Genomic DNA, 26,012 nt, shown 5'->3' on the forward strand with positions numbered 1-26,012 from the left:
TTCTGGATAATGGATTTCCGGATAACGGTGTGTATCTATTTATATACCCCTATCACTCAGGGTTTATTCTGTAACAGGCCTATAAAACCTTGAGTTTTGCAGCCCCCAAACAAATAATGAACAAATTAGGCGTTTTAACATTGGGATAAGTAATATTGATAGGGCCTAAGTAAAGCCTCTGCATTCATATTGAGTAAATAAGGCAACAAAGATGGCTACAGTGCTTTCCTGATATCAGTTACTACATACAGACTTCACTTCCTGGTTCTGTTGCTATGCCAACCACAGTCTCCTGGAGTGGAATGAAGCAGAGGATGACAGATTTCCCATTAACATAAGCTGATATTGAGAGCGCTTTGCTGGAAGCGTGCATTCCATACACCAAAAGTTACATGCCTGATAGCAGCCTTTGTAGTACAGAAGCATTTTTTCCCGCAATTTGTTGGTTGTGACTAATTGGACAGAAGCTGTGGTCATGTGAAAATGGCTTCATTGGTCATCATATATTTACTCATAATTCTTTAGGTGCAGATCTGGCTTTTGACACAGCTGACAGTGGGAACCATGGACTTATCCCCATGTTCAGGGTGGTGGTAGCTCCAGGGTTCCCCATGCCAATAGATTCACTTGAGCACAATTCCTCAGGCAGACTGGGTGGGCACAATTGTGCAAATACACATTAGTACAGGGAGAATGTTTGGACATCAGTACCTATTAATCATGGCACCCATTTTATTGTGTCCACAACATAAATGAGCCTTATAGTATCTTTTGGCATGTTTCCTTTGTGATTTAGGCAAGTATTTTCTGGCCAAGCAGTCTTGTATTATTAGCAGCCACAACTGGTAAATAAAAAGACATATATGTGCCATCAAACTCTGTGCACATCATTGTTACAAAGTGCCACACCTATTAATATGAAGAAGGCACAACTGGTACAAGTAAAGGCTCACGTTGCACATTGCCTCCGTTTGCGGTAAAACTTTGTCAAAGCAAAATTTAAAATATACTCCCATGTCCTGTCTTAATTGCGTCTAGTTGTAGCAGATGGACACGCTACTCAGCAGTGAAGCACCATTGGCAGGAGTCTGCCTATTCCTAGTTCAGATGTGTTTTTATGTAAATACCAGCTGGGCTTGCTGAAATTTTTTTAAACACCTAGAACATCCATATGTTGTAGGTTCGATGTAGTTAATTCCATGTACTTACTGCACCACAAGCATAATCAAACAAATGATTTATGCTTTCAAAGTTGGTCACAGGGGGTCACCATCTTGTAACTTTGTTGAACATCTTTGTAAGACAAAAACTGTGCACGTGCTCAGTGTGGTCTGAGCTGCTTAGGTATCATCATAAATTATCAAAACAGCACAAGTCAAATAATATCTGCCAGAAGCCGATACAGCAAGACTGATTAATAATCAGAATAGGCAGACTGCACTGGGTCCTGTGTTGTCATGTAATCTAATGTGGATTTTATAGTTTTTTTATTGTATACAAACTTTCTCCAACTCTGCAGAACCAGTGGCTGCAGCAAAATAATCCTCCAGATAGAATCCCAGTTTATCTGTTTAAATGTGGCTCAATGATCTTTGTCCCTGCAGCTGGACTTCGAAGCAGTAAAGGGAATGTAAGGGCAGAGACACACACTACTATTTTGGGAGATTAGTCGCCCAATTGCTTCCTCTTCAGACGACTAATCTCCCTGAACGGCCTTCCTGCCGGCTAGAATGTAAATCGCCGGAGGGATGGCACTGGGATCGCTTTGGCTTTGTGAAGTCACCCAAAGATTCCTCATGAGCTTTGGAACACGTGACGTTTTTACACTGTGTTTTTAAAAACGTGCAGCCAAGCATAAATACACAAAAAATGGACCCCTATTGGATAAAAGAATATGCACTATAGCAATTATGAGGCAACATCCGCCACACAACGCCGGTATTTGCGTTTTTTAGCAGAAACGCCAATACACCAAGGAAACTCCATATTATTAAACTCTATGGGATCTGCAGGTTTGGGAATACACTTCGCTGAAATATGCAGCGTATTTTCAATATGGTGGCCAAACTCTCGCAAGATGGATTGCGCATAGATGTATTTACGCCGTTGTATGTTGATGCTGTAATTATGTTGCCTAATGGAGATCAGTATGGCTACATTTTGCATGTAAAATTCTTCCAAGTGGAATTGTGGGACGCGAGAAAAAACAGAAATGAATGTTGGTAAATTAAAACTACAGGCTGAAAAATGCATATTATCATGCATGTGTGGTTTCATTGGCATATTTACGCTCATCCGCGCGTTTTTATCCCTTAGTACTGATGAGACAAATCCAAACAGAATGGGACACCATAAGTGCTTTGCAAAATGTAGGCAGCCAATGGCGCACCATGAATGCAGATTTTTTTTTTAATGGTAATAGGACATATTATATATAAAGGAAAATACACCCCTTTATTGTAAAATAATAATATTCTAAGTCACTGTCCAGATAAAGTAAAAAGGCAGGTCATGGAACGCAGAGGTGGCTTCCTATATTCGTATAATTTACAACAGGGGATATACTATATATATATTTTTTTTTATAATACGCAAGTGAGTCGTGACAGAAATGAAAAGCACCAATTATAACTGATGCCTTCACCAAGCACTGTTTCTAAGGATATAAAGTTAGGCCCATAAATCTTTGGACAGAGACAACTTTTTCTAATTTTGGTTCTGTACATTACCACAATGAATTTTAAATGAAACAACTCAGATGCAGTTGAACTGCAGAATTTCAGCTTTAATTCAGTGGGTTGAAAAAAAAATTGCATAAAAATGTGAGGAACTAAAGCTTTTTTTTTTTTTTTTTAACACAATCACTTCATTTCAAGGGCTCAAAAGTAATTAGACAAATTAAAAAACTGAAAATAAAATGTTCATTTCTAATACTTGGTTGAAAACCCTTTGCTGGCAATGATAGCCTGAAGTCTTGTACTAATGAACATCACCAGATTCTGGGTTTCCTCCTTTTTACTGCTCTGTCAGGCCTTTACTGCAACAGCTTTTACTGTAGTTGCTGTTTGTTTTTGGTCCTTTCTGTCTGAAATTTAGTCTTCAACAAGTGAAATGCATCTCAATTGGGTTCAGATCAGGTGACTGACTTGGCCATTCAAGAATATTCCACTTCTTTGCTTTAATAAACTCCTGGGTTGCTTTGGCTGTATGTTTTGGGTCATTATGAAACACCTCCCAATCAATTTGACTGCATTTAGCTGGATTTGAGCAGACAGTATGTCTCTGAAAACCTAAGAATTCATTCGGCTGCTTCTGTCCTGTGTCACATCATGGATAAACACTAGTGTCCTAGTGCCACTGGCAGCCATGCACGCCCAAGCCATCACACTGCCTCCGCCATGTTTTATAGATGATGTGGTATTCTTTGGATCATGAGCTGTTCCATGCCTTCTCCATACTTTTTTCTTGCCATCATTCTGGTAGAGGTGATCTTGGTTTCATCTGTCCAAAGAATGTTTTTCCAGAACTGTGCTGGCTTTTTATAGATGTCTTTTTTTAGCAAAGTCCAATCTAGCCTTACTATTCTTGATGCTTATGAGTGGCTTGCACCTTGCAGTGCACCCTCTGTATTTACTTTCATGCAGTCTTCTCTTTATGGTAGACTTGGATATCGATACGCCTACCTCCTGGAGAGTGTTGTTCACTTGTTTGCCTGTTTGCGGTTTCTCTTAACCATGGAAATGATTCTGTGATCATCCACCACTGTTGTCTTCTGTGCACGTCCAGGTGTTTTTGCGTTGCTGTGTTCACCAGTTTCTTTCTTTCTTTCTCAGGATGTACCAAACTGTACATTTTGCCACTCCTAAAATTGTAGCAATTTCTCTGATTTTTTTGTTCTGTTTTTGCAGCTTAAGGATGGCTTGTTTCGCCTGCATGGAGAGTTCCTTTGACTGTTGTTTGTTATCTAGATCTGCTTATATGTTGGAAACATTATCGGTTATGATCCAATCAGTGGCGGAACTACCGGGGGAGCAGGGGGTGCGAGCGGGCCAGGGCCCGCACCCCCTCAGTGCCCCCCGGCAGTCCGCGCGCCACTAACAAATGCGGCCGTATGGAGGGGCGGGGCCCGGCTGCGCGTCACGCACCAGGGTCCGCCCCCCTCTAGGATCGCTACTGGATCCAATCCATCAGTACCACTCATTGATCACAATACAAGTGCAATAGAACAGTACACCCTAGTCAGCTGATGACCCCATGCAAATGCTGATGTTTACCAGCAACAAGCCAGCATTTCCATTAGTGAGTGGTGATCATTCTCAAATACTTTCAAATATGGCCCTTGTCAAGAGTGGGTTATTTTAGTAAAGTAAAGTAGTAGGAAATTAAAAAATATGATGGCACAGCTGAGCTGGTGGAGGTCCAGTGCCTATTTATTATATAATCTGGTCTATGAAGGTCCATCCACTCCATTGTTACTCTAGCTCAGTACCAGTGTCTTGTAAGCAACATGTTGCTCACCAACATGGCTGAACTACTGGTGGTGCATGGGATGCGATTGCACCCGTGCCTGCACCTCCTCGGGGTCACACATCAGTTCACACACATGCAAATCCTCTGCAAGGGGCTGCACAGCCTGCACCCGGGCCCGCAATGTTGCTCCCAGTGGCCTTAAAGCAATCGCTTATTTTTTAATTCTGTTTTGGAGGCAACTTCAGGTTGAATAAACACAGGTATACTGCCAAACAGAACCTCATGTAAGCTGCCAGTACACATAGGAGCTACCAAATAGCCAATCACATCACTTATTTTGCACCAGCCATGAACAGTTTTCACTTGTAACTCTTTTTACATCTGAATGTGGCTCACAGCTAAAACCTTGGTAAATCTGACTCGCGTGCAACAGAGCGGCTAAAAACAAACAAGACGTTAGGACACATTATTTTTGCTGGTATTAACTTTAGCTTCAATCAAAAAGGTATGATTTTATGATTATGAATTTGCATTGCGTAGCCAAATAAATTGGAAAATCAATTCTAATTTGGGGTGAGAAAAGGCCACTGGGAGCAACATTGCGGGCCCGGGTGCAGGCTGTGCAGCCCCTTGCAGAGGACTATATAGGAGAAAATATTTTTTTAACTGTATTTCAAGAAGAGCTGCTTCATCAACAGCATAGCCTGGTGGAAGCCATGCACTGCCGGCACTGAGTAGTTATAGGAAAACTAGCTCCTTATCATATTTTAACCAACAGGCATCCCCTGCTTAGTCACTAATGACTGACAGATGTCATATTTGGATGTGTCACTTTCAGTGCCTGGATCACTGGAACTGATCATTGACAGTGAGTCAGGACCACATGCTCTTGTTTAGTGATTAGGGCCAGGGAGCCTGTAACTGGGGAGAGGCGTTGCATGTTAAAAAGTGATAGGGGAGTTTGGTCCCCATTTAAAGTTGTCATTGGCGGGGCATAATTACAAAGGATGATGAGTTTTTACTCAGCCCTATGATTTTGGGGATTCCTGTGCATAAAAATAATAAGACCCTTAAAACACAATGGGAGGTGGACATAAAACTGTACCCCAAATATTAGTCATAGTTATGTAGTTCATTTGGGTTGAAAATAATAGAGAATAGTCCATCAAGTTCAACAATATCAATACCAATTTTCTTCTGACTCTGAGGAGTCAGCCGAAACGTCAGTCTGCTGCTATTTTATTAAATAAATTCTGTTTAATTTTTAAGACCTGATTAGTGCTGATCCCCTTTTTGCAATTTTATATATATATATATATATATATATATATATATATATATATATATATATATATATATAGATAGATATATATATAGATATATAGATATATAGATATATAGATACTGTATATACACACACACTCATACACATAGATCTTGAGATTCCTGGAGCCTGTCTCTCTTTCTGCTATCAGTTGGGCCCATGTTGAAAAGGTGCTGGTTAAGGCGGGTGTCCATTGGAAATCTTGGGAACTACACACCACTAATCCCTCTTAAAGGGGAAGCAAAGTCTAAAATAGAATAAGGTTAAAAATTTTGTATACTGGGGGTGCAAATGGTCCAGGGCCTGCACCCCCTGCTGGAGTCGGCTGCAGCGGAACAGAAAAATCGCGCACACGAGGGTGGGGGCGGGCCCGTCTGCACGGCTTGCACCAGGGCCCGCCCCCACCAAGTTACGTTACTGCTTTCACCAACTCTGCAGAACCAGTGGTTGCAGCAAAATAATCCTCCAAATAGAATCCCATTTTATCTGTTTATCTGCCTCCATGATCTCTGTTGGAAACAGTAAAGGGGATGTAAAGGCAAAAATAAAATCCAATACCAATCTCTACACAGTCACCGACTGCTCTACAGGGAAACAAACAAAGCTGCTTGAGTTCTGCATGGCTGGGAAGTAAGGCAGTGCTCCCCCTACTGTTCATAAGTATGATTGTTTCCCTGCAGAGCATCTAGGGACCATCAGAGAGTTCCTATCCACAGCAGTCAGAGCAAGAAAATGAAGGGAAAATTTCACTGCATACAGTCAGGTTTCTTATGAAAACGGTACACATTTTTTACTTAACATATATTGGAAATAGGTTTCTTTTTCATTAAAAAAAGTAAAAATGGGATTTAATTTTTTTGCCTTTACATGCACTTTAAAGGCATCAATAGAGTCTGCCATCTTAGTTGCATTGCCCTTACTCTAAAGAGCCATTTTTGCTAGTTCAATAAATGTTCGACTCCTCAAGTATAAACACGTGGCCTCTGGTTCTTTGTTCTTTTCTATGGGAACAGTAACGAAGCTACCGGCAGAGTGCAAGCTAGTCACACGCCCCGGTAGTTCCGCCACTGTATGGGAAAAAAGAATTCCATGCTATCTCTCTATAATGCCCTCTAATGAACTTGTAATGAGTAATCATGTCCACTTGCTAGCACCTTTTTTCCAGTGAACCAACCCCAACTTTGCAAGCCTACCCTCGGTGTAATTGTTCAATTTACTTAGCAATCTATTTGCATGTCTCTGTACTCTTTCCAGTTTATTATATTATTCTGGAGCCAAAAACTGCACTGCATACTCAAGGCAAGGCCTAACCAGGGACCTATAAAGAGGCAAAAATTATGTTTTTATCCTATGAGTTAATACCAGATGCAAACCAGTACTTTCTTTGCTTATAAAGCCACAGACTGACACTGCCTGGAGTTACACAGCTTGTTACCACCAAAATCTCCACATGCTTTTCAATTAGGAGGTACCCAACAGACCTACATGTGGGGGCCGATTCACTAAGGGTCGAATATCGAGGGTTAATTAACCCTCGATATTCGACTAGGAATTAAAATCCTTCGACTTCGAATATCGAAGTCGAAGGATTTTAGCGCAAATAGTGCGATCGAAGGATTATTCCTTCGATCGAACGATAAAATCCTTCGACTCGAACGATTCGAAGGATTTTAATCCAACGATCGAAGGAATATCCTTCGATCAAAAAAAGTTAGCCAAGCCTATGGGGACCTTCCCCATAGGCTAACATTGACTTCGGTAGCTTTTAGATGGCGCACTAGGGGGTCGAAGTTTTTTTTAAAGAGACAGTACTTCGACTATCAAATGGTCGAATAGTCGAACGATTTTTACTTCGAATAGTTTGTTTCGAAGTCGTAGTCGAAGGTCGAAGTAGCCCAAATAAAACTTCGAAATTCGAAGTTTTTTACCTTCGAATCCTTCACTTGAAGTTAGTGAATCGGCCCCTTAGTATATAACTAGCATTTATCTTATTTCTACCATCCACATTGAACTTCATTTGCTGCTCACTTTTCCAATTTAGCTAAATCTTTCAGCAGAGTGGCAATATCCTATATGGAAGGTATAAGGGGCAATTTACAACATGCAAGGCAAGGTGCAAAAATGGGCACAATCCACAAAGTTTTTGCATTTTTTACCTTCTGCATGCTAAATAAATTGCCACAGGTCTTCATTCCAAAAAATAGTACACAAAGTTGCATCTGCTCTTATTAATACAGTGTGGCATGCTTTTGTAAGCAATGTATTTATTAAGGAGGGGTGTGTGCAGTTTTCTCCTTATAGGAGCACCAGCCCAGGGTTTCAGGTAAGTAAATACAATCACGTGGGGGTGCCTAACCAAGTGGATGCAGCCTTTCCTTCTCCTTTAATAAAATGGTGCAAATTTCAAAGAGAACAGATGCACAACACCGCAATGCACAATTTCTTGCACCTGACAGTAAATGGCACATTGAAAGGTGCACGTTTTACCCACCATTGGGGGTGGGATATGGGGGCATCACTTTGCAGACTCCTTAAAAACATGCCATAAAGTAGGAGCAGCTATGAATGCAAGTTGCATTTAATATAAATTTGCTGTTCTGCACTGGGTATATGCAGTATTATTATTATCCTTCATTTATATAGCACTAACATATTCCACAGTGCTTTACAGACCTTATACAATACATCCACATCAGTCCATGGTTTTCCATGATAAAATTAACCCAGGTAACAATAAGAAGCAGTGCTCATGATGGCAAATTTAAAAGATCTGAATAGTTAGCAAGCATTTGCTAGAGGTAGTTTTATTTCTGCTCATCATCATTGGCTGTAGTGCTACCTGTGTAAAACCACAGATAGGTCAATAAATATTTTATTATTTAAACCTGATTATTGTTTATCTTGCAGCAGTAATACAATTTTTATTATGATAAATATTTATATATTGAAGTTTATATAATTTATTCCTTAATTTCCACGATCAGAGATGCTATTCGCTTACCTGAGTACTTGTTCTCAGCTCAGGACACATACTGTATACCTGACTAAATGCAGTCACGTCTACATGCATATACATCTATCAACCAATGGAGAATAAAGATTCCCACAGGGGACTTCAGCGTAAGAATAATTTGAGGCTACAAGCAGCACCTTGGTGCATTAATTAATATGATGCTAGAGATGCCATTTGGAACAAACATACATACTATAGCAGTTGTTAGGGTAGCTATGTAGGATCATCAGATTTTATAAACGCAGATCACCAAGGGACACAGTGGTTGGTGATGCCTGTAATGGAATCCAGAAATTCACATTAGAACAGAGTACAATCTCTGTACACACTTAATTCAGGATGGATATACAGGTCTGGCATAACCTGAGTATGTATGTAGTAAACGTTTCCACCCAAAGGGTATAGTAGAGTGTAGGACTGGGCATTTGTAGTTGGGTGTGACAGTATGGAAGTTTGGCACAGACAGTGGGGGTGCTGGTGGCAATGTGTTGGCATAATATATTTTTACTGTGCTGGTAGGGTACAACACAAAATTGTATCAGTCAACAAGGCTGGCAGCCAGCTCATGGCACAAACACTGACATAAGAGGCAAAGCACTAGGGTGCATGGCACTAAACTAACCAGGACAATGCCAAGTGGAAGTTGTTGAATCATCAGGAGGTACACACCAAGAGGCAGTGAGCTAAAGTACACGAGGCACAGAAAACCAAGAAGAACTCTTGGCACTGGCTGGCAAGGGCAACATTGATGAGGAGCACAACAACCAGGTAGCCAGGCTAGGCTGGATGAGATCTTCACACTCAAGATATCCAACACTGGCAAATCTTCTCCCAGCCCTGGGGGCTCCTCAGAAACCTCCATGATGGTAATGACCAGGCACTCAGAGGAGCTAGGACCCCCACATAGGTTTCCAGGGCTTAGGAGAACCTCTGGGGCAACAGAGAAACCACGTTTGCGTGTCCACTCAATGCAGCTGAGCTTGGAAATCAGTGAGCTGTCATCTGGTATTAGCTGTAGGTCCTCAGGAAGAAGAGTTTCTTGTCGGCAAAATGGGCAGCATAAAGAAGTGGGGGGCCCAGGACCCCAGGTATGGGCCATCTTTCTGAGGCAACGGGCACATAGGCGGTGGTCACAGCCCAGTACTTTGGGCCGGTGCTGCTTTGCATCAAAGCCATTATAGCAAATCTTGCACTCCAGCTCCAGTGGGCCCAGCAGGGGTTCTGAAGAATCTCCATCAGGGCTGGACATCCTGGCTGAGGGACCTGCAAAACTGGTGTTTGGGAAAACTCGAAGTTTCTAGGATGAGAAATATAAGCCAAAAAGTGTTTGTAGAAAGGAATACAAGGAGTGTCTACAGGTGGGGGCAAAAAACAAGTGGATGGAGGAAAGACATTTAGGTTGTAATGAAGAAGAACTTCTCCCACATTCTACACTCCCCTGCATACAGCACACAATCCCACACATACCCACCTCTCTGCACTCTGTATGCTTCCTCTCACTCACTCCCCCACTCTGTCTCATGCAATGTAACCTCATTGCTGATTGGTCTCAAAGAGTGTGGGGGTCTTAGGGTAGTGTGGGTGGGGGGTGTTACTGACCTTGCAGTTGTCAGAAGCAATCCAGTTCAGAGGGGGAGAGAGCGAGATAAACAGAGAGATGTATACAGAATTGGGCAGAAATAATGTGAAAAACAAGGAGAGAAGGACAGAAATGGCAAGAGAGAGACGAAAAGGGTTGGAATTAATGTAATAGGTTTGGAGGGAGGATGAGGAGAGTTACGTAGCAATAGATGCAGCGGACATGAAAAAGACCCAGAGGTTGCTATGGAAACAGAGAAGGTACCCAGCTACCACTATGCATCATAATGCAGCATCCACAGCTAGACCATGGGAAAGATGTAGCTCTCAACTCATGCAGAATCAATGCCATGCTATAGCCCTAGTGCTTGATGATTATTATCTTTTATTTTAAAGGTCACACCTATTCCCCAGAGTTGCACCAAGGGGGAAAGGCAAATACATGTATATGTATATATATATATATATATATATATATATATATATATATATATATATATAATATATATATATATATAGAAAGAGAGAGAGTGAGAGAGAGAGAGAGAGAGAGAGAGAGAGAGAGAGAGAGAGTGAGAGAGAGAGAGAGAGAGAGAGAGAAATCTTCAGAAAGACCCGCACTCCAATTTGTTGCAAATCAAATTGTGTATATCTGTACATCCAACGCTTCGGGCCTTTCTTAAGGATACGTGAATTCAGTGACTTAGTACATTTATACCCAATGCATTCTTATTTTCAAAATAGTGCCAATTCTGACATCACACATACCAAAGTTGTACATCACCGCCCTTCCCGAAAAAAAATTTCTTTGTAAAATGAAAAATATACCATCTCACCACAAGGTGTCATTGGTGCGCAGTGAAAGTGGTAATAGTCCATTCAAACATCAATTAAAGGGCTGAATTTACATAACGGGTGTTTTTAGGCCTGCTGTCATTCCCTCTCTTTTATTCACTCAAATGTTCATCATGGGGACTGGAGCAATGGGGATTGGTGCACAGGGAATGTAAAAACGATTGGATCTCCTTCACATCCCCGGTGTTTCTGAACCAATGTGGGTGTTGTTGGGCAGCATGCCGCCCCCTAAACTCCTGCCACCCTAGGCCCAGGCCTTGGTGGCCTCTCCACAAATCCAGGCCTGATCAATTCCGTCAAAGGCTCTGCGTTTAATTGATCATTAATAAGTATTATTATTTCCTTCAGCTGTCCACCCAGAATCCTTCTCAGAACCATCCTGCTAAGAGGCATAAGAAAACAAAACAATTTCAGTGCAGTGCATGTTGAGAGTATGTGCCGGATGATTATAACAAGAGACTATGTAAGGACTGCGTAACTTTTGTTCCTTCGAAAGAAACAGGAAATGTTCCTGATTCCTCCGCTAAATGGATGAAGGACCTTATAAAAAGTACTATGCAGGAAATGTTTTCTCAGCTTCACTCCCAATCCTCAGGGGACAGGGCATTGGAGTCTACAGTTCCCAAAGTTTCTAATCCTGTGTGTTTGGATTCTTCTAAAACTTTTTCTGAAGATGAGGAGTCCCTTACTCTCTTTCCTCATGAAGACATTAATAGACTGACTAAGTGAGAGCTACTGTGGATTCTCTGGATGAAGTTGAGCAGACATCTTCTCAGACTAAAAGACCCAAAACATTACCAGTGCACGGCCATGAAAGAGCTAATGACTAGGGAATGGAGAAATCCAGAGAAAGCACCTACTATTTCCAAAAGACATAAAAGTTTATTTCCGATCCAGGAGGAAGAGGTAAAAAAACTGGGAAGCTCCACCTAAAGTCATAACCATTGTTAGATGTCTAAAAAGTCTATTATCCCTGTGGAAGTAGTCCATTCAAACATTTCTGTCAAAGGACCTGTGAAGTTTATAAAAATTGTATACTGAGTATCACAATCAACAGTTGTGCTTAATAACATTGTAACATAATTTAAAACATATGTAATTTAAAACCAAGATTATTTATGTAAAGTTTCAATAAAAACATCCTGCAACTGTGCAACTGTGCAAATCTTAGTTGGGATCAAGTACATGGTACTGTTATATTATTACAGAGAATAAGAAAAGCATTTTTAAAAATGCTAAATATTTGATTATAATGGAGTCTATGCAGTTTATAAGAGATAGCATTCCTGTAATTTGGAGCTTTCTGGATAATGGATATCCTATACTTGTTTCTTTAACTTCTCATTAGTTTAGAAGGGCTGTAACCAAATGATGTAGAAGAGTGATAATCCGAGACAATTTGCAATTGGTTTTCATTTTTTATTATTTGTTTTTTTGCAATTTCAGCAATCTGGTTGCTAGGGTCCAAATTACCAACCATGCACTGATTTGAATAAGAGACTAGAATATGAATAGGAGAGGCCTGAATAGAAAGATGAGTCATAACAAGTAGCAATAATAATAACAGTACAGAACAGAACATTTGTTTTTATAGATAGGGTCGGTGACACCCATTTGAAAGGTTGAGGTGTTAGAAGAAGAAGGCAAATAAACTATAAACAATAAATAATGGAGTATAATTAAAAAGCTGCTTAGAATTGGCCATTCATTAACATACCAAAAGTTAACTTAAAGGTGAACCATACCTTTAAAAAAGGAGACTGAATCCCAAAAATGTGAAAACCATTAATGTAAAGGCACACGGCTGTAGGAGTTATATAGGTTAGGGAACTCATGTATTATAAGGGATAATGTACCCCCTGCTGTAAATTATAAAGGATATTAGAAGTCACCTAGGGGTTCTGTGACTATATAAAGACACAAGGCTACAAGCTGAGTTATTCAGGGAATTCTGAGTATCACTCATGTATTATAAGGAATAATGTACCCCCTACTATAAATTATAAGGAAACTAGAAGTCTTTGAGGGGTTATGTAACCATATAAAGGCACAAGCTTGCAGGCTGAGTTATACAGGGAATCTGTGAGATGGCTTCCAATATACTTGTATTTTAATAAAAGATTCCATTATTTCTTATAATATACGTTGGAGTGTCACTGGCATCATAAGTATAATTTAATATCAAATATGCCACAGTAAAGATGTACCGAAAGCTGAATATTCCAGAAAAAGGTTAGTCTGAATACCAAACTGAACTCAAACCATAGTTTGCATGAAGAATCTGAAAAAATGCATATGTGAACAAAAAATATTTATTTATTTTGCAGAGACTTTCCAGGCTCCCAGGGGGTCTGATGACCACAAGAAGCTTCACCCAAGGGGTCGGATTTTATTGAGGCAGTTTGGAGTCTCCAGGGCATTGGATTCTTCTGATATTTCTTCTGAAGATGAGGAGTTCCTTACACGCTTTCCTCATGAAGAAATTTAAGACTGAGTAAGAGCTACTATGGATTTTCTGTAGGGAATAGCAGTAGAAGCAGACATCTTCTCAGACTAAAATACCCAAAACATTACCAGTGCACTCAGTTATGAAAGAGCTGATGACTATGGAATGGAAAAATCCAGAGGAAGCACCTACTATTTCCAAAAGGTATAAACGTTTCTTTCCAATCCAAGAGGCAGAGGTAAAAACTCTGGTAAGCTCCACCTTAGGTGGATGTAGATGTTGCTAGATTGCCTAAAAAGTATATTATCCCTGTGGAAGATGGTTCAGGTTTGAAGGATCCCATGGATAGGAAGACTGAATTCTTTTTAAAACGCCCTTATTTAGCAGTATCGGCAAGTTGTAAGCCAGCATTAGCAGCAGCCGATGTTGCCTGTTCCATCAGGTTTTTGCTCAAGCAGATGGATGAAGACATTTCTAACAATGTTCATAGAGAGGATCTCCTTGACTCTCTGGCTAAAATTTCTATGGCAGTCAACTTTCTCTGCAATGCTACAGTTGAGAATATTAAAGGGATACTGTCATGGGAAAACATGTTTTTTTCAAAATGAATCAGTTAATAGTGCTGCTCCAGCAGAATTCTGCACCGAAATCCATTTCTCAAAAGAGCAAACAGATTTTTTTTTATTAAATTTTGATATCTGACATGGGGCTAGACATATTGTCAGTTTCCTAGCTGCCCCAGTCATGTGACTTGTGCCTGCACTTTAGGATGGAACTACTTTCTGGCAGGCTGTTCTCCTACTTAATGTAACTGAATCAGTCTCAGTGGGCCCTGGATTTTACCATTGAGTATTGTTCTTAGATCTTCCAGGGAGCTGTTATCTTAAAGCTGGCCATAGACGCAACAATCCGATCGTACGAATCGTGGATTCTGGATTCTGGAAGATGCTATCAGAGTCTTTATCTCTTCAAGGGTACTAGAGCCAGAACTTCAGAAATTTGGAAATTTCAAAAATATTCCTTCAAGAGTATTCCTTGAAAAAGGAAGGGATCACAATAATTCTTTACCTCAATGACTGGCTTAGTGGTCACAGCCTCTTTGCTAAAGAAATAACTGGACCAAATCTCTCCTTCAACAGTAGGATTGGGTCATAAACCAGGAGATGTCATCCCTGATCCAAATCAGGTCCATTCAGTTTCTGGGGTTCAGCATTTGTTGCAGATGAAAGTCTATCTCTTCTGTGGACAAGATTGCCAAGGTGATACAGACAAAAAACATTTTGATTTCATCTCCAGTGTTGCCCTTTTGGGATATACGATGAGCACATTGGGTCTGATGACTTCAACCATAGAGGTAATACCCTGTGTGAAATTTCATTTTAGGCCGCTTCAAACAGAGATCCTGTCAAAGTGGGAACGGAAAATCACCTCTTTGAAGAAAACGGCAAAAAAAGAAATGTCATCCAACTTCAGGGAAACGAGGGTGGTGTTTGAGGCTATCCAATGCTTTCATCACAGCCGAGAGAACATTATGTTGGACAACTCTATGGTAGTTGCATACATAAGCAAGCAGGGAGGGATTTGATACTTCTTACTGAATCAGGAGATCCACAAGATCTTGGGCACAGATTCATGTAAACTGCATCATGGCTGTACACATAAAAGATAACCAAAACCTGTTGGCGGATCATCTAAGTAGGAATATGGAGAGAGTGGTCTCTGGACCAGGAAATCTTCCAGGAAATTGCTGAAGCTTGGGGTCTCCCCTACATAGATTTCATGGTATCCAGATTGAATTGCAGGGTATCAACCTTCTGCTTTCTCAACAATTTGATCACCCAGACTACATATGCATTACATGCAAAGTCATTCAAATGGGAGTTCCCCTTGCTGTACATTTTCCATCCTCTTCCCATGTTAACCAGAGTTCTTCTAAAGATCAGGGAAGAACAAGTCAACACTATCCTCATAGCCCCCTTTTGGTCCAAGAGGAGTTGGTTCTCTCTTTTGAAAAGGATGGCCAAGGATTTCTGGATTCTTCAGATAATAACCTCACTCTTGTCTCAAGGAAATGTTCTATGCCAGAATCTTCCCAGCTTGAAATTGACAGCCTGGATTCTGATAGGTCCATTTTAGAATCTCAGGGATTATCCCCAGAGAGGTTTAATATTCTCATTCAATCAACAAAATTCTTGTTCCGAGTCGACTATTAACACTATTTTCAAGAAGGACCTTGCTGTTAACACCATCAAGGTGCAGATTTTAGCCCTAATGGCTCTACTAGATAGATATCTTTCGTCCATCCCACTTTATAAGAGGTTCATCAGAGCTATCACCAAGATCTGTTCTAGGATTCTTCAGTCTATTCCAAAATGGGATCTACACCTTGGTGTTAAACAAGTTGCGTGAGTCTCTTTATGAGCCTGGGGAAGATTGTTCTCTCAAATGTCTATCCTTCAAAACATTGTTTCTAGTGGCCATTACTTATCTGTCAAGGAACCTTACCTTTTATTTCTTCCAGATCGAGTGATCCTGAAACCTATTCCAAGCTTTAGACCTAAAGTTTCTTCCTTCTCTAATATCAACAAATAAATTGTTCCTCCAAATATGCAACAAACTCAAGATGGGGATGACTAAGCTCATCTCTTGGATGTTGGTAGAGCTCTAAGACTCTCCATTGATCACACTAAAGATTTTTAGAAAGTCAGAACACCTCTGACTCAGTTTTACTCAATTTACTGTCCAGAACTTAAAACACACAACTTTACGGGATCTAAATTTGTCCAGTTTAACAGTAAAATCCTTATTTTATAAAAGGAACATACTTGGCCAGGGTGCAGTAACCCATAGCAATCAATGAGATGTTTGCTTTCAAAACAGATGTAAATGCTACCTGAAGATTGGTTGACATAGGTGACCAAACATCCATTTATTACATAACTATATTATAAAAAAAAACATTTTACACCTTCTATGAAGTATAAGGTTATTAGAGGTCAGGTTGGAGTTTCCTAACCTGTATTATAAACCTGTATGGTCAGTGTCGGACTGGGACACCAGGGGCCCACCCAAGAACCTTAGACCAGGGGCCCACCCAAAAACTTTAGACCAGGGGCCCACTCTCAGTACTATTATTTTTCCTCTTCTCACTCAACCTCTATTCTTCTAATCTCTATTCTTTACATACTAAAAACTATTATTCCATCTATTTAGCTTAATAGAAATAGGGAATGATCATGAAATAGGCCAAATGTTTAACAGCATGAGGGCCCACTGACACTTGGGCCCACCGGGAGTTTTCCTGGTATCCCGGTGGGCCAGTCTGACACTGTGTATGGTTAAGCAACTCATCAGTGACTTCTAATATCCTTATAAATTACACCAGGGGACACATTATTCCTTAGAGAAATGACAGGAAAACATAATTATAAAAATGTCTGTGTATTTTATAGACTTAATAGATAAAACTGCCCTGCAGGGATGAGGTGTATTGGCAGCATAACACTAGACAGAATTCCCTCTGTGCATAATATACTGGAATATTTATATATAAGAATATTGAACCCACGAGAACATCACTGGTTAGCAGAGTCAGACCAGAGTCATAGTGCACATTTTTCAGATGCAAGTTTTAAACTTTTCATCAAAAGATAACCTAAATTCTGGTGACAGGTACCTTTAAGGAAACTTCATATCTCAAGCAATAATACAGAGTGACTAAAAAGTCAAATTATTTCCATTTAACACTTTGTGTACATAACGCTCCTCTTGGAAGCCAGCTGGGTGCAGCCACACAAATCGAGTAGGGTTACTACTGTGGAACATGGTGGGAAAAAATTCTCTTTTGCAAATGTACATGCTCACTGTGATTTTATTTAGCTGCATTTAGAGAGCAGAGCAACTGCAACATCTAGGCAAACTGATGATTAATTATGCATATGCCAACATTTATTATATTTATCATGCATCATATTGACTGTAATACACTGGCAAGCAGGCCACAATATTTAGGTTGGTAGAAAGATACCCTTATAAGTAAAATAGGGAGAACTGGTGCATATAGTAGCAGTGGGGAGAATAAGGGAAGGGACTGTGGCTGCAGGATAGCAGGTATAATAGGAAGACATGGTGCCTAGTAGCAGTAGGGATAATAGTCATTGGGAAAGAACTGTGACTGTGGGATAGTAGGTATAGTAGGGAGAGATGGTGCCTATAGTTAGGGCCAGAACTAGGGGTAGGCAGAAGAGGAAGCTGACTAGGGCGCAACAATTGGGGCCCTGGGCAGCTACCTCTTTTGTCTATCCCTAGACTGGACCTGGCACTAGACTTGTGCCCTTGAATGTTTCTGGCATGTATGCGCACACGAACCCTGCTGACACACATTTGCACGTGAGCACTGCACATGTGTGTACTCATGCGAGCACCCGACACACGGATGGGAAACAAGCTGGCCGGCTGGGCAGCCAGGGTGCCCGGACAGCAAGGCCCATCTCTGCCCATAGTAGCAGTGGGATAATAGCTTTTGGGAAGAGACTGTGGCTATGGGATAGCAGGTATAGTAGGGAGAGATGGTGACTATAGTAGCAGAGAGATAATAATCTCTGGGAAGGGACTGTGATTGTGGGATAGCAGGTATTGTAGGAGGAGATGATGCCTATGTTAGCAGTGGGATAATAGACTCTGAGAAGGGACTGTGGCTGTGGGATAGCGGGTAAAGTAGGGAGAGATGGTGCCTATAGTAGCAGTGGGATAATAGTCTCTTGGAAGGGAGTGTGGCTGTGGGATAGCAGGTATAGTAGGGAGAGATGGTGCCTTTAGTAATAATGGGGATAATAGCCCCTGGGAACGGACTGTGACTGTAGGATAGCAAGTATAGTAGGGAGAGATGGTGCTGATAATAGGAATAGTATCTGGGAAGGGAGTGTGGCTGTGGGATAGCAGGTATAGTAGGGAGATATGGTGCCTATAGTAGCAGTGGGATAATAGTATCTAGGAATGGACTGTGACCGTGAGATAGCAGATATAGTTGGGAGAGTTGGTGGAGAATAGTATACATTTTATGTACCCCTAGCTACTTAAGAATTTCCTTGTCCTACCATGCACAGAGACACATGTATAAAGATTATCCAGCTATCCCAAGAAGAGGAGTTGAAGGATTTAAACTGTAGCACATTTGTTAGAAATGAAAAATCTAGAGCTACACGTATTATTACATTAAAAAACATACTGCTCTTGAAATTAATAAATTCCCCACAATCTGCTGCAACCTCATGGTGAGCAGCCAAGAGCAACACTGCCATCTCCAGGAAAAAAAGGATAACAACAACCTGTTCAAAAAAGGCTGAGGGGTGGTTTGATTCTGTCTGGAAACCAAGAAATATGAAAATGAAAATTGCATTGGTATCTGAAATTAGGTCAAATCTCCGAAGTCTGGAAATGAAGCTGCTGTTGCCCACAGCACTCTGGGTAACTGACACTGTAAGTTTAAATAAGAATACCTTAGAGGATTTGCTAGAAAACACACATAATGAAAGTAGTCTAGAAATGAGGGAAAGGTTATAAACACAGCACAAGCAATGTTGTTTCATAATTATGTTCTGTATCCTGCTTAGAAGACTACTGAATACTATTTTGTGTGGATCAGGCAAAGCCAGGCCAAGTACTATTGCTGGCCAGGAACTAGCGATGCTGCCCCACCTTGGCCCACCAAGACACTAGATAGGCAGGAAGAGCAATGAGGGCAGAATGGCTCTGACCAGCCTGTAAGTCCAACCTCCTCCCTGCTCACATCCTTGGTGCCACTGCCCTCACTACCCTTTTCCCCCTTCTGGCTATCATTTACACATTTTGCTGCTGCCTTATCTACCCACTTATCCCTTCTCAACTCTCACTCACTTATATCCTTCTTCAGTCTCCTGTCACCTGCAACTACTTCCTCTAGTGCACTCTAGGCACATGTCTAACCTGCTAACCCTTGGTTCTGGCCCTGAGATCAGGTTAAGGACACCCTATTTATAAAAAAACCTTGAAGTACTGGGTCAAGGTGTTCAGACACCCAAAGCCAGGGTGGCAATTTGCAGCTTTTTTCATTAACAAAACTACAGACAACCCTTTCCCCCCCACCACCACACCAGGCACCCTAGGCATGTGCCTACCTTAATTCTAGCCGTGGTTTTGGGAGTCTCTAACCCCTAAAACCTTTAAGAGCTAGGTAGAGGTAGTCAAACACCTAAACCAAGGGTAGCAATTTGCGGCACGCTTCAATAACAATAGTAGACACCAATTTTTCCACCCCCACCACCCTTGTCCACCCGTATCTACCACACCTACACTTAATTCAAGCCCTGAAATCACTAGAAGAAACTGTAGGGGTTAGGTTCCCAGAATGCTGTGGTTTTATGTATAAGAGGTCTTTCCATAATTTGCATCTAGATACCCAAATATAATAAAACAAAATCATGTAAACATGAAATAAACCCAATAGGATTGTTTATCCTCCAGTAAGGGTTAAATAGATTCTGTCATGAAATTTATGGTGTACTTTTTATTTCTATATTACACTGTTTACATTGCAAATAATTCACTCTACAATATAAAATTGCATCCCTGAACCAGCAAGTGTATTTTTTTCTTTGTAATATTGATGTATAGGCAGCCATCTCAGGTCATTTTGCCTGGTCTTGTGCTTTCAGAAAGCACTTTAGGATGGAACTGTTTTCTGGCAGGCTATTGTTTCTCCTACTCAATGTAACTGAATGTGTTGCAGTGGGACCTGGATTTTGCTATTGTGCTGTTCTTAGATCTAACAGGCAGCTGTTATCTTGTGTTAGCGAGCTGCTATCTGGTTACCTTCCCATTGTTCAGTTGTTAGGCTGAAAGGGAGGGGTGATATCACTCCAACTTGCAGTACAGTAGTAAAGAGTGACTGAAGTTTATCAGAGCACAACTCACATGACTGGGGCAGCTGGGAAACTGACAATATGTCTAGCCCCAAGACAGATTTCAAAATTAAATATAAAAACATCTGTTTGCTCTTTTGAGAAATAGATTCCAGTGCAGAATTCTGCTGGAGCAGCACTATTAACTGATGTGTTTTGAAAAAAACATTTTTCCCATGACAGTTTCCTTTTAATGATATCTTAGTTGGGATCAAGCCCAAGGTGCTGTTTTATTACTATAGAAAAAAAAGAAACCTTTTTAAATTTTAATTATTTGATTAAAATCGAGTCTATGGGAGATGATCTTCCCATAATTCAGAGCTTTCTGGAGGTACCTTTTAATATATTTTTTATATTTGAAAACACAGCAATAAAGACTAGTAATTATAACACAGCATGACATATACCCCAACATGCAAGAGTATTAAAAAATTGTCTAATATATAATGCCCTATGTTACCCTGCATACCTAAGCTACCATACTGTAGCCCTCCTATAGGCCATAGGCTAATTTCCCAGGGGAAAGGTGGCATCTGCTACTTGCAGCTGGCTATAAAAATGTCTCATAGAATTCCATGGGGTTTGATGTCTACTTGTGACAAGAAAAGCAATAAAACCTGCAGCTAAAAGTAGCAGCTATTAATCTCCCAGTGTGACGTTTTACTTGCAAATACTGTATGTAGCTTGGGGCAGAACCTAGCTGCTTAGGGCTGTGTTCCCTGCCTTTTTTGAGTCAATGTCAGCTGAACGGTTAATAAATCAAATAATCCTTAGCAGACATTCCCCTGTGTTGAGTGGGATTCTGCATAAAAATGAGATGATAGTGTCCCCTTTCAATATCTACACCTGTTACTCTTTAATAAATGACCTCTGCTTTATGAAAGGTGTGCTGGGAAGCTGATGTGCTGTCAAAACAGAGATTATAATTATATATTCTATATAAAGCCCCCCCCCCATCTGCCTTCAAAGAATTGCTTTCCAGACAGCCAGTGAATTCAGAATATTAACATATTTGCAGCGTTGCTCTTATTACTCATATTGGAGCAAAGAATAATAAACTATTCACTGGAACACAGCACCATGATCTTCCACTAACACCCCATGCAGTCAATTCATTAGGCCTAGCAACTGTCAGGATAAATTCAATAGCTGGGGAGAATGAAAACAAAATAGAACTGGCATTTGGGAGGATTACTGGTTAATACATATTGATCCAGAAATAGGTCACCGTGGCCAAAGTGCAGCTGGAATGAAAGTTAATCAATGCGGCTTTGGACATTTTCCCATTGATTCCTGTTTCCCCTTCACTGATCTATGACCCACAGTGATCTGTTTTAGAATGAATATATATTGGAACAAGATTAAGCCCGCATCTGGGAACTGATATTATCAAGCATGACATTATCACTGACGATGCTGTCACCTTGGTCTATCAGGGAAACTGAAACTGGATTATGATTCTCAGTGTCCTCGGAAACCCAAAGGCTGTTATAGGATGTAGGATTTTGTATTATCTCAACTGCTACTCTAGGCACCATCTGACAGCCGCAATCCCTTCCCAGCCCAGGGACTATTATCGCACTGCTATTATAAGCACTATCTTTCTCTACTATACCTGCTATCCCACAACCAAAGCCCCTTCCCAGAGACTATTATCCCACTGCTACTATCCCACAGCCACAGTCCTTTCCCAGAGACCATTATCAACTGCTACTAATAAAGATGAAAAAACTTGGAAGGTGGACATATGTAACCTGAAATCTGAGGCATATGTTCATATGCCCCCCCCCTTGAACGTATAAATATTAGCCAGGGTCCCACTTGATTGTAAAACCTTTGGGCAGGGCTATCCTTTAAAAGTACAACCTTTGGTTAGGCCCCCCTTGAAAGTACCTTTGGTCAGGGCCTCCCTTCAAGGTCCAAACACTGATTAGGGCCCCTTGATGGTCCAACTTTTGTCCAGGCTCTCCCTTGAAGGTCCAACCTTTGGTCAGGGTCCCTTATAGCTCAAGAACGGAGTACAGAAACATATAAAAATACATAATTCCCGAAATAGCACTCTTATAGACCTGCAAGCTGATCGTTCAGGTGTATATTGAAGAGGAGCCCTAAGAGGCATTCAGGTGGAGCCCCCACTACTCCAAGCCCCCAAGGAGACAAACCTTACAATTTAGAAACCAGTGGTCCATGTAAGATGCCTCAGCTCCCACATTACTTCTTCTAAATGCAAATCTGCAAAAATGGAAAGCTCTACACACGTAACATACAAAGCTTTCACACACTTTATTAAGGGAATATGTATATATCATTACACAGACTGCACTATGACCCCTTATTATTTTTAGCTTCTTTCCCAAAGAATTCCGGAGCCACGGCACGTGCAAATTAATTTGCCCTCCTGTGCATCTGACTCAAATTCTTGCTTTTAGATCTCTGAGGTTCAAGCCCCCCCATCTACTGTTCTACAGTTTGGTAGGTCCCCATCTTACCATGTAACAAAGTACATCTGGGAGTAGCAGTAGCATGTATTCCAGCAGGAAAGGGGCACCAGGTGATTATAAATAGTTGGAGTAGTAGTAGCATTTATTCTGGCAGGCACTCACATCCTCTCCTCTGCTGGAGCCTTTCACACTGATGGGGATCCATATTTTCTGCAGCTGAGTCTGTTTGAGCTCTCGCAGTATCTCAGCCATGTGCTGCTGGGGAGTCCTGAGCACTTGGGCTTTGCCTGGTGCTGTTGCCTGCTGGGGCTTGGAATAAACCCTGTACTCATTCTGCATGCTCAGGGTTAACCCGTGGCACTTTTTATTTTCTTTTTCCCCAACTGTCAGCTGACCCAGCTGTGCCTTGTGTGTGGATGAGCTTGTGGGTTAGTAAGGGGCAGGCGCAACGCCAGATGCTTCTAACTTCTATGAGATTAGCAAAAGTTCCCCTTTCCTCCCTCCCTACCAAACTAGGAAAGGAGCCAGAAAGGGATGGATATAAAGGCTGATAGTGAAGCAGCAAAGCAAACAAGCTAATCTGCATCAGCATACAGGAGCCTAACAACAGACTTGCTATAGACTTGTTAGTATAGAAGTTGCACAGGGCCTTACTCACCTTTTGTACCGGTATTGATTGTGATGTATGTAACTCCATATGTTCTATGTATATAATTCATGTGATTTAGTTGTATAATCACATTTACTTTACAGCGCTACGCAATATGTTGGCGCTAAATACATGTTAATAATAATAATAATACTATGTTATAGAATGGCTAACTCTAAGCAACTTTTCAATTGTGATTTTTTTTTTTATAGATTTTAAATTATTTGCATTCTTCTTCGGACTCTTTCCAACTTTCAAATGGAGGTCACTGACCCCCATATAAGAAACAAGGGCTCTGTAAAGCTACATTTGCTATTGTTATTGCTACTTTTTATTACTTGTCTTTCTATTCAGTCCTTCTCCTATTCATATTTCAGTCTCTTATTCAAATCAAGGCATGGTTGCTAGGGTACCTTGGACCCTAGTTGTCCTATAGTTCTGTGGGCCCAGTAACAAGTGTCAGATTGGGGGGGTCTGTGGCCCAATGAGGCAATTGCCTTAAGGGCCCACACATCCCCTTTGGGCCACCTTTCCCAGCTATAACTCCCCACATGTACCTTAAGTTCTCTTCTTGTACTGCCTTTGGGATCAGGGAGGAGCACCCAGAGTTTTATGGACAGGTTGGGGATATAAGGGGTCATACTGACAAATATAATGGAAAGCAGGGTTTCTTATCAAACAAGAACACAAGTAAGTCTTGCTTTCATTCTTCTTTAACTTTTCAGTGTTTCTTCTCTGCTCATTTGTTCCATTCCCAAGGCAATGCCTGTAAGCTATGGGGGGCTTATGGCAGGGGGGTTTAGTTCTCCTTTAATCCTTCTACACTGTTATTAGAAACAGTATACCAATGCATAAACTACAGATCACATAATGCACTTTGAGGTCTTTACTCACTATAAGGCATGTGATATTGAGCTAACAAAAATGTTGGGCAACCAGGATGTAGACTTTGCTCACTGGCATGTGGAAAGGGCCTTCATCTCAAGAGGTAAAAGAGTATAAGAGGCAACACTTTATTGACTATAATGTCATGATCAGGGCTGGCTTGTGACAGGACTACAGATCCCATCATGCACTATGATTCCTTGGTTATATTAATACAGGGAAATCCTATTGCTTAAACATAGATAATAGCCACAACAGTACCCCAATTAAAGTTATAAAAATCTTCATTTATTATGCTTTGCTTCCTCAGGAGCCTGTATTGTACCCAATGACATATCAATGAACAGGAACATTATTTGGAGTGCTGATTCATCCAACTATGGTGCCAACAACATCTAGTATCAGAATATGCATCCATTTTGCTTCATCGGATATTGATATACCCCTGAGTAAAGGAAGGCATATTCCTATACAGTACATACCTTGTGCCGTACGATGACACTGCATAACAGGGTTTCTGCAAAGAGTAAATAAAGAGTTATTCAAGTGAACACATCAAGAATCCAAATAGCTTGTAGGCCATTAAAAGTAAAAATGATACTTTCAATGATACTTTACTGTCAATGGTTTCAATACTAACGAAATATAAGAGAGACGGAAAGGCCAATTTAAAGTCAAGATTTACCTTAGCAGAAACAGGTTTTTCATGCCTGCTATTCAGCCTGCGCTTCCGAGGTCTCCTCTGCACTCTGTAACATCAAAGGAAGGTTTGTTACTCAAGTAAAAAGAAGTACTTGGCCCCAAAGAAAGGCTCTGAAAAGAAGAGGGTCTGGAAACAGGAACAGACAATCTTCATGTTATTATCGTGCAGAGGCAAATACTTACTCTGTAAGGAAAGCCAGGTTAATAAAGGATCTTGAGGATTTTTTTCACATGCATTGTGTTTTACGTGAAATCCCTTTGTCCATAATAAATTATGTAAATGATGATGATGAAGAAATGTAATACAGGCAGTCCCTGGATTACGTACAAGATAGGCTCTATAGGGTTGTTCTTAAGTTGAATTTGTATGTAAGTTGAAACATTTACTTATTAAATGCAACTTAGACAGATGTTTGTCTTAACATAGTATTTATTTTTACATTCTGTGCTCTGCAGTAGAGAACACATGCCAGAGGGGATTGGGCAGGTGGTTTATTCAAGCTAAATGCTAATAAAGGCCACGCAAACCACAGTATGTTAGTGTAATAGCCTCTGTTTGTAAGTGTGGGTTGTATGTAAGTTGAATGTTTATAACTGGAGGACTCCCTGTACTGGTTCAGTACTGGCAATTTGCAGCTACAAAATCTGGTAAATAGATTTGCTATTTTACTGGCTTAGGAAAAACCTAACCTTTGCATTTCCAAGTCCGCC

The 26,012-nt window shown here is 40.8% G+C and overlaps 1 protein-coding gene across 3 annotated transcripts; it reads right to left on the reverse strand.

The window, feature by feature from the left end:
* Nucleotides 1-9,141: 9,141 nt before the first annotated feature.
* LOC108702380 (E3 ubiquitin-protein ligase RNF182) lies at nucleotides 9,142-23,415 on the reverse strand. 3 transcript variants are annotated; one of them, XM_041578724.1, is made up of 2 exons: nucleotides 23,114-23,415; nucleotides 9,142-10,104 (listed from the first exon to the last, which is right to left on the reverse strand). In XM_041578724.1, exons 1-2 carry the CDS (start codon nucleotides 23,147-23,149, stop codon nucleotides 9,346-9,348), a joined length of 795 nt encoding a protein of 264 aa, XP_041434658.1. In that variant the 5' UTR covers nucleotides 23,150-23,415; the 3' UTR covers nucleotides 9,142-9,345. The 3 variants fall into 3 exon arrangements, with proteins under 3 accessions (XP_041434658.1, XP_041434659.1, XP_041434657.1); XM_041578725.1 differs by lacking the exon at nucleotides 23,114-23,415 and adding an exon at nucleotides 10,407-10,517; XM_041578723.1 differs by lacking the exon at nucleotides 23,114-23,415 and adding an exon at nucleotides 10,279-10,370.
* Between the last annotated feature and the right edge of the window lie 2,597 nt (nucleotides 23,416-26,012).

Source organism: Xenopus laevis, chromosome 9_10S (assembly GCF_017654675.1).
Source record: "Xenopus laevis strain J_2021 chromosome 9_10S, Xenopus_laevis_v10.1, whole genome shotgun sequence".
NCBI classification, from domain to species: Eukaryota; Metazoa; Chordata; class Amphibia; order Anura; family Pipidae; genus Xenopus; species Xenopus laevis.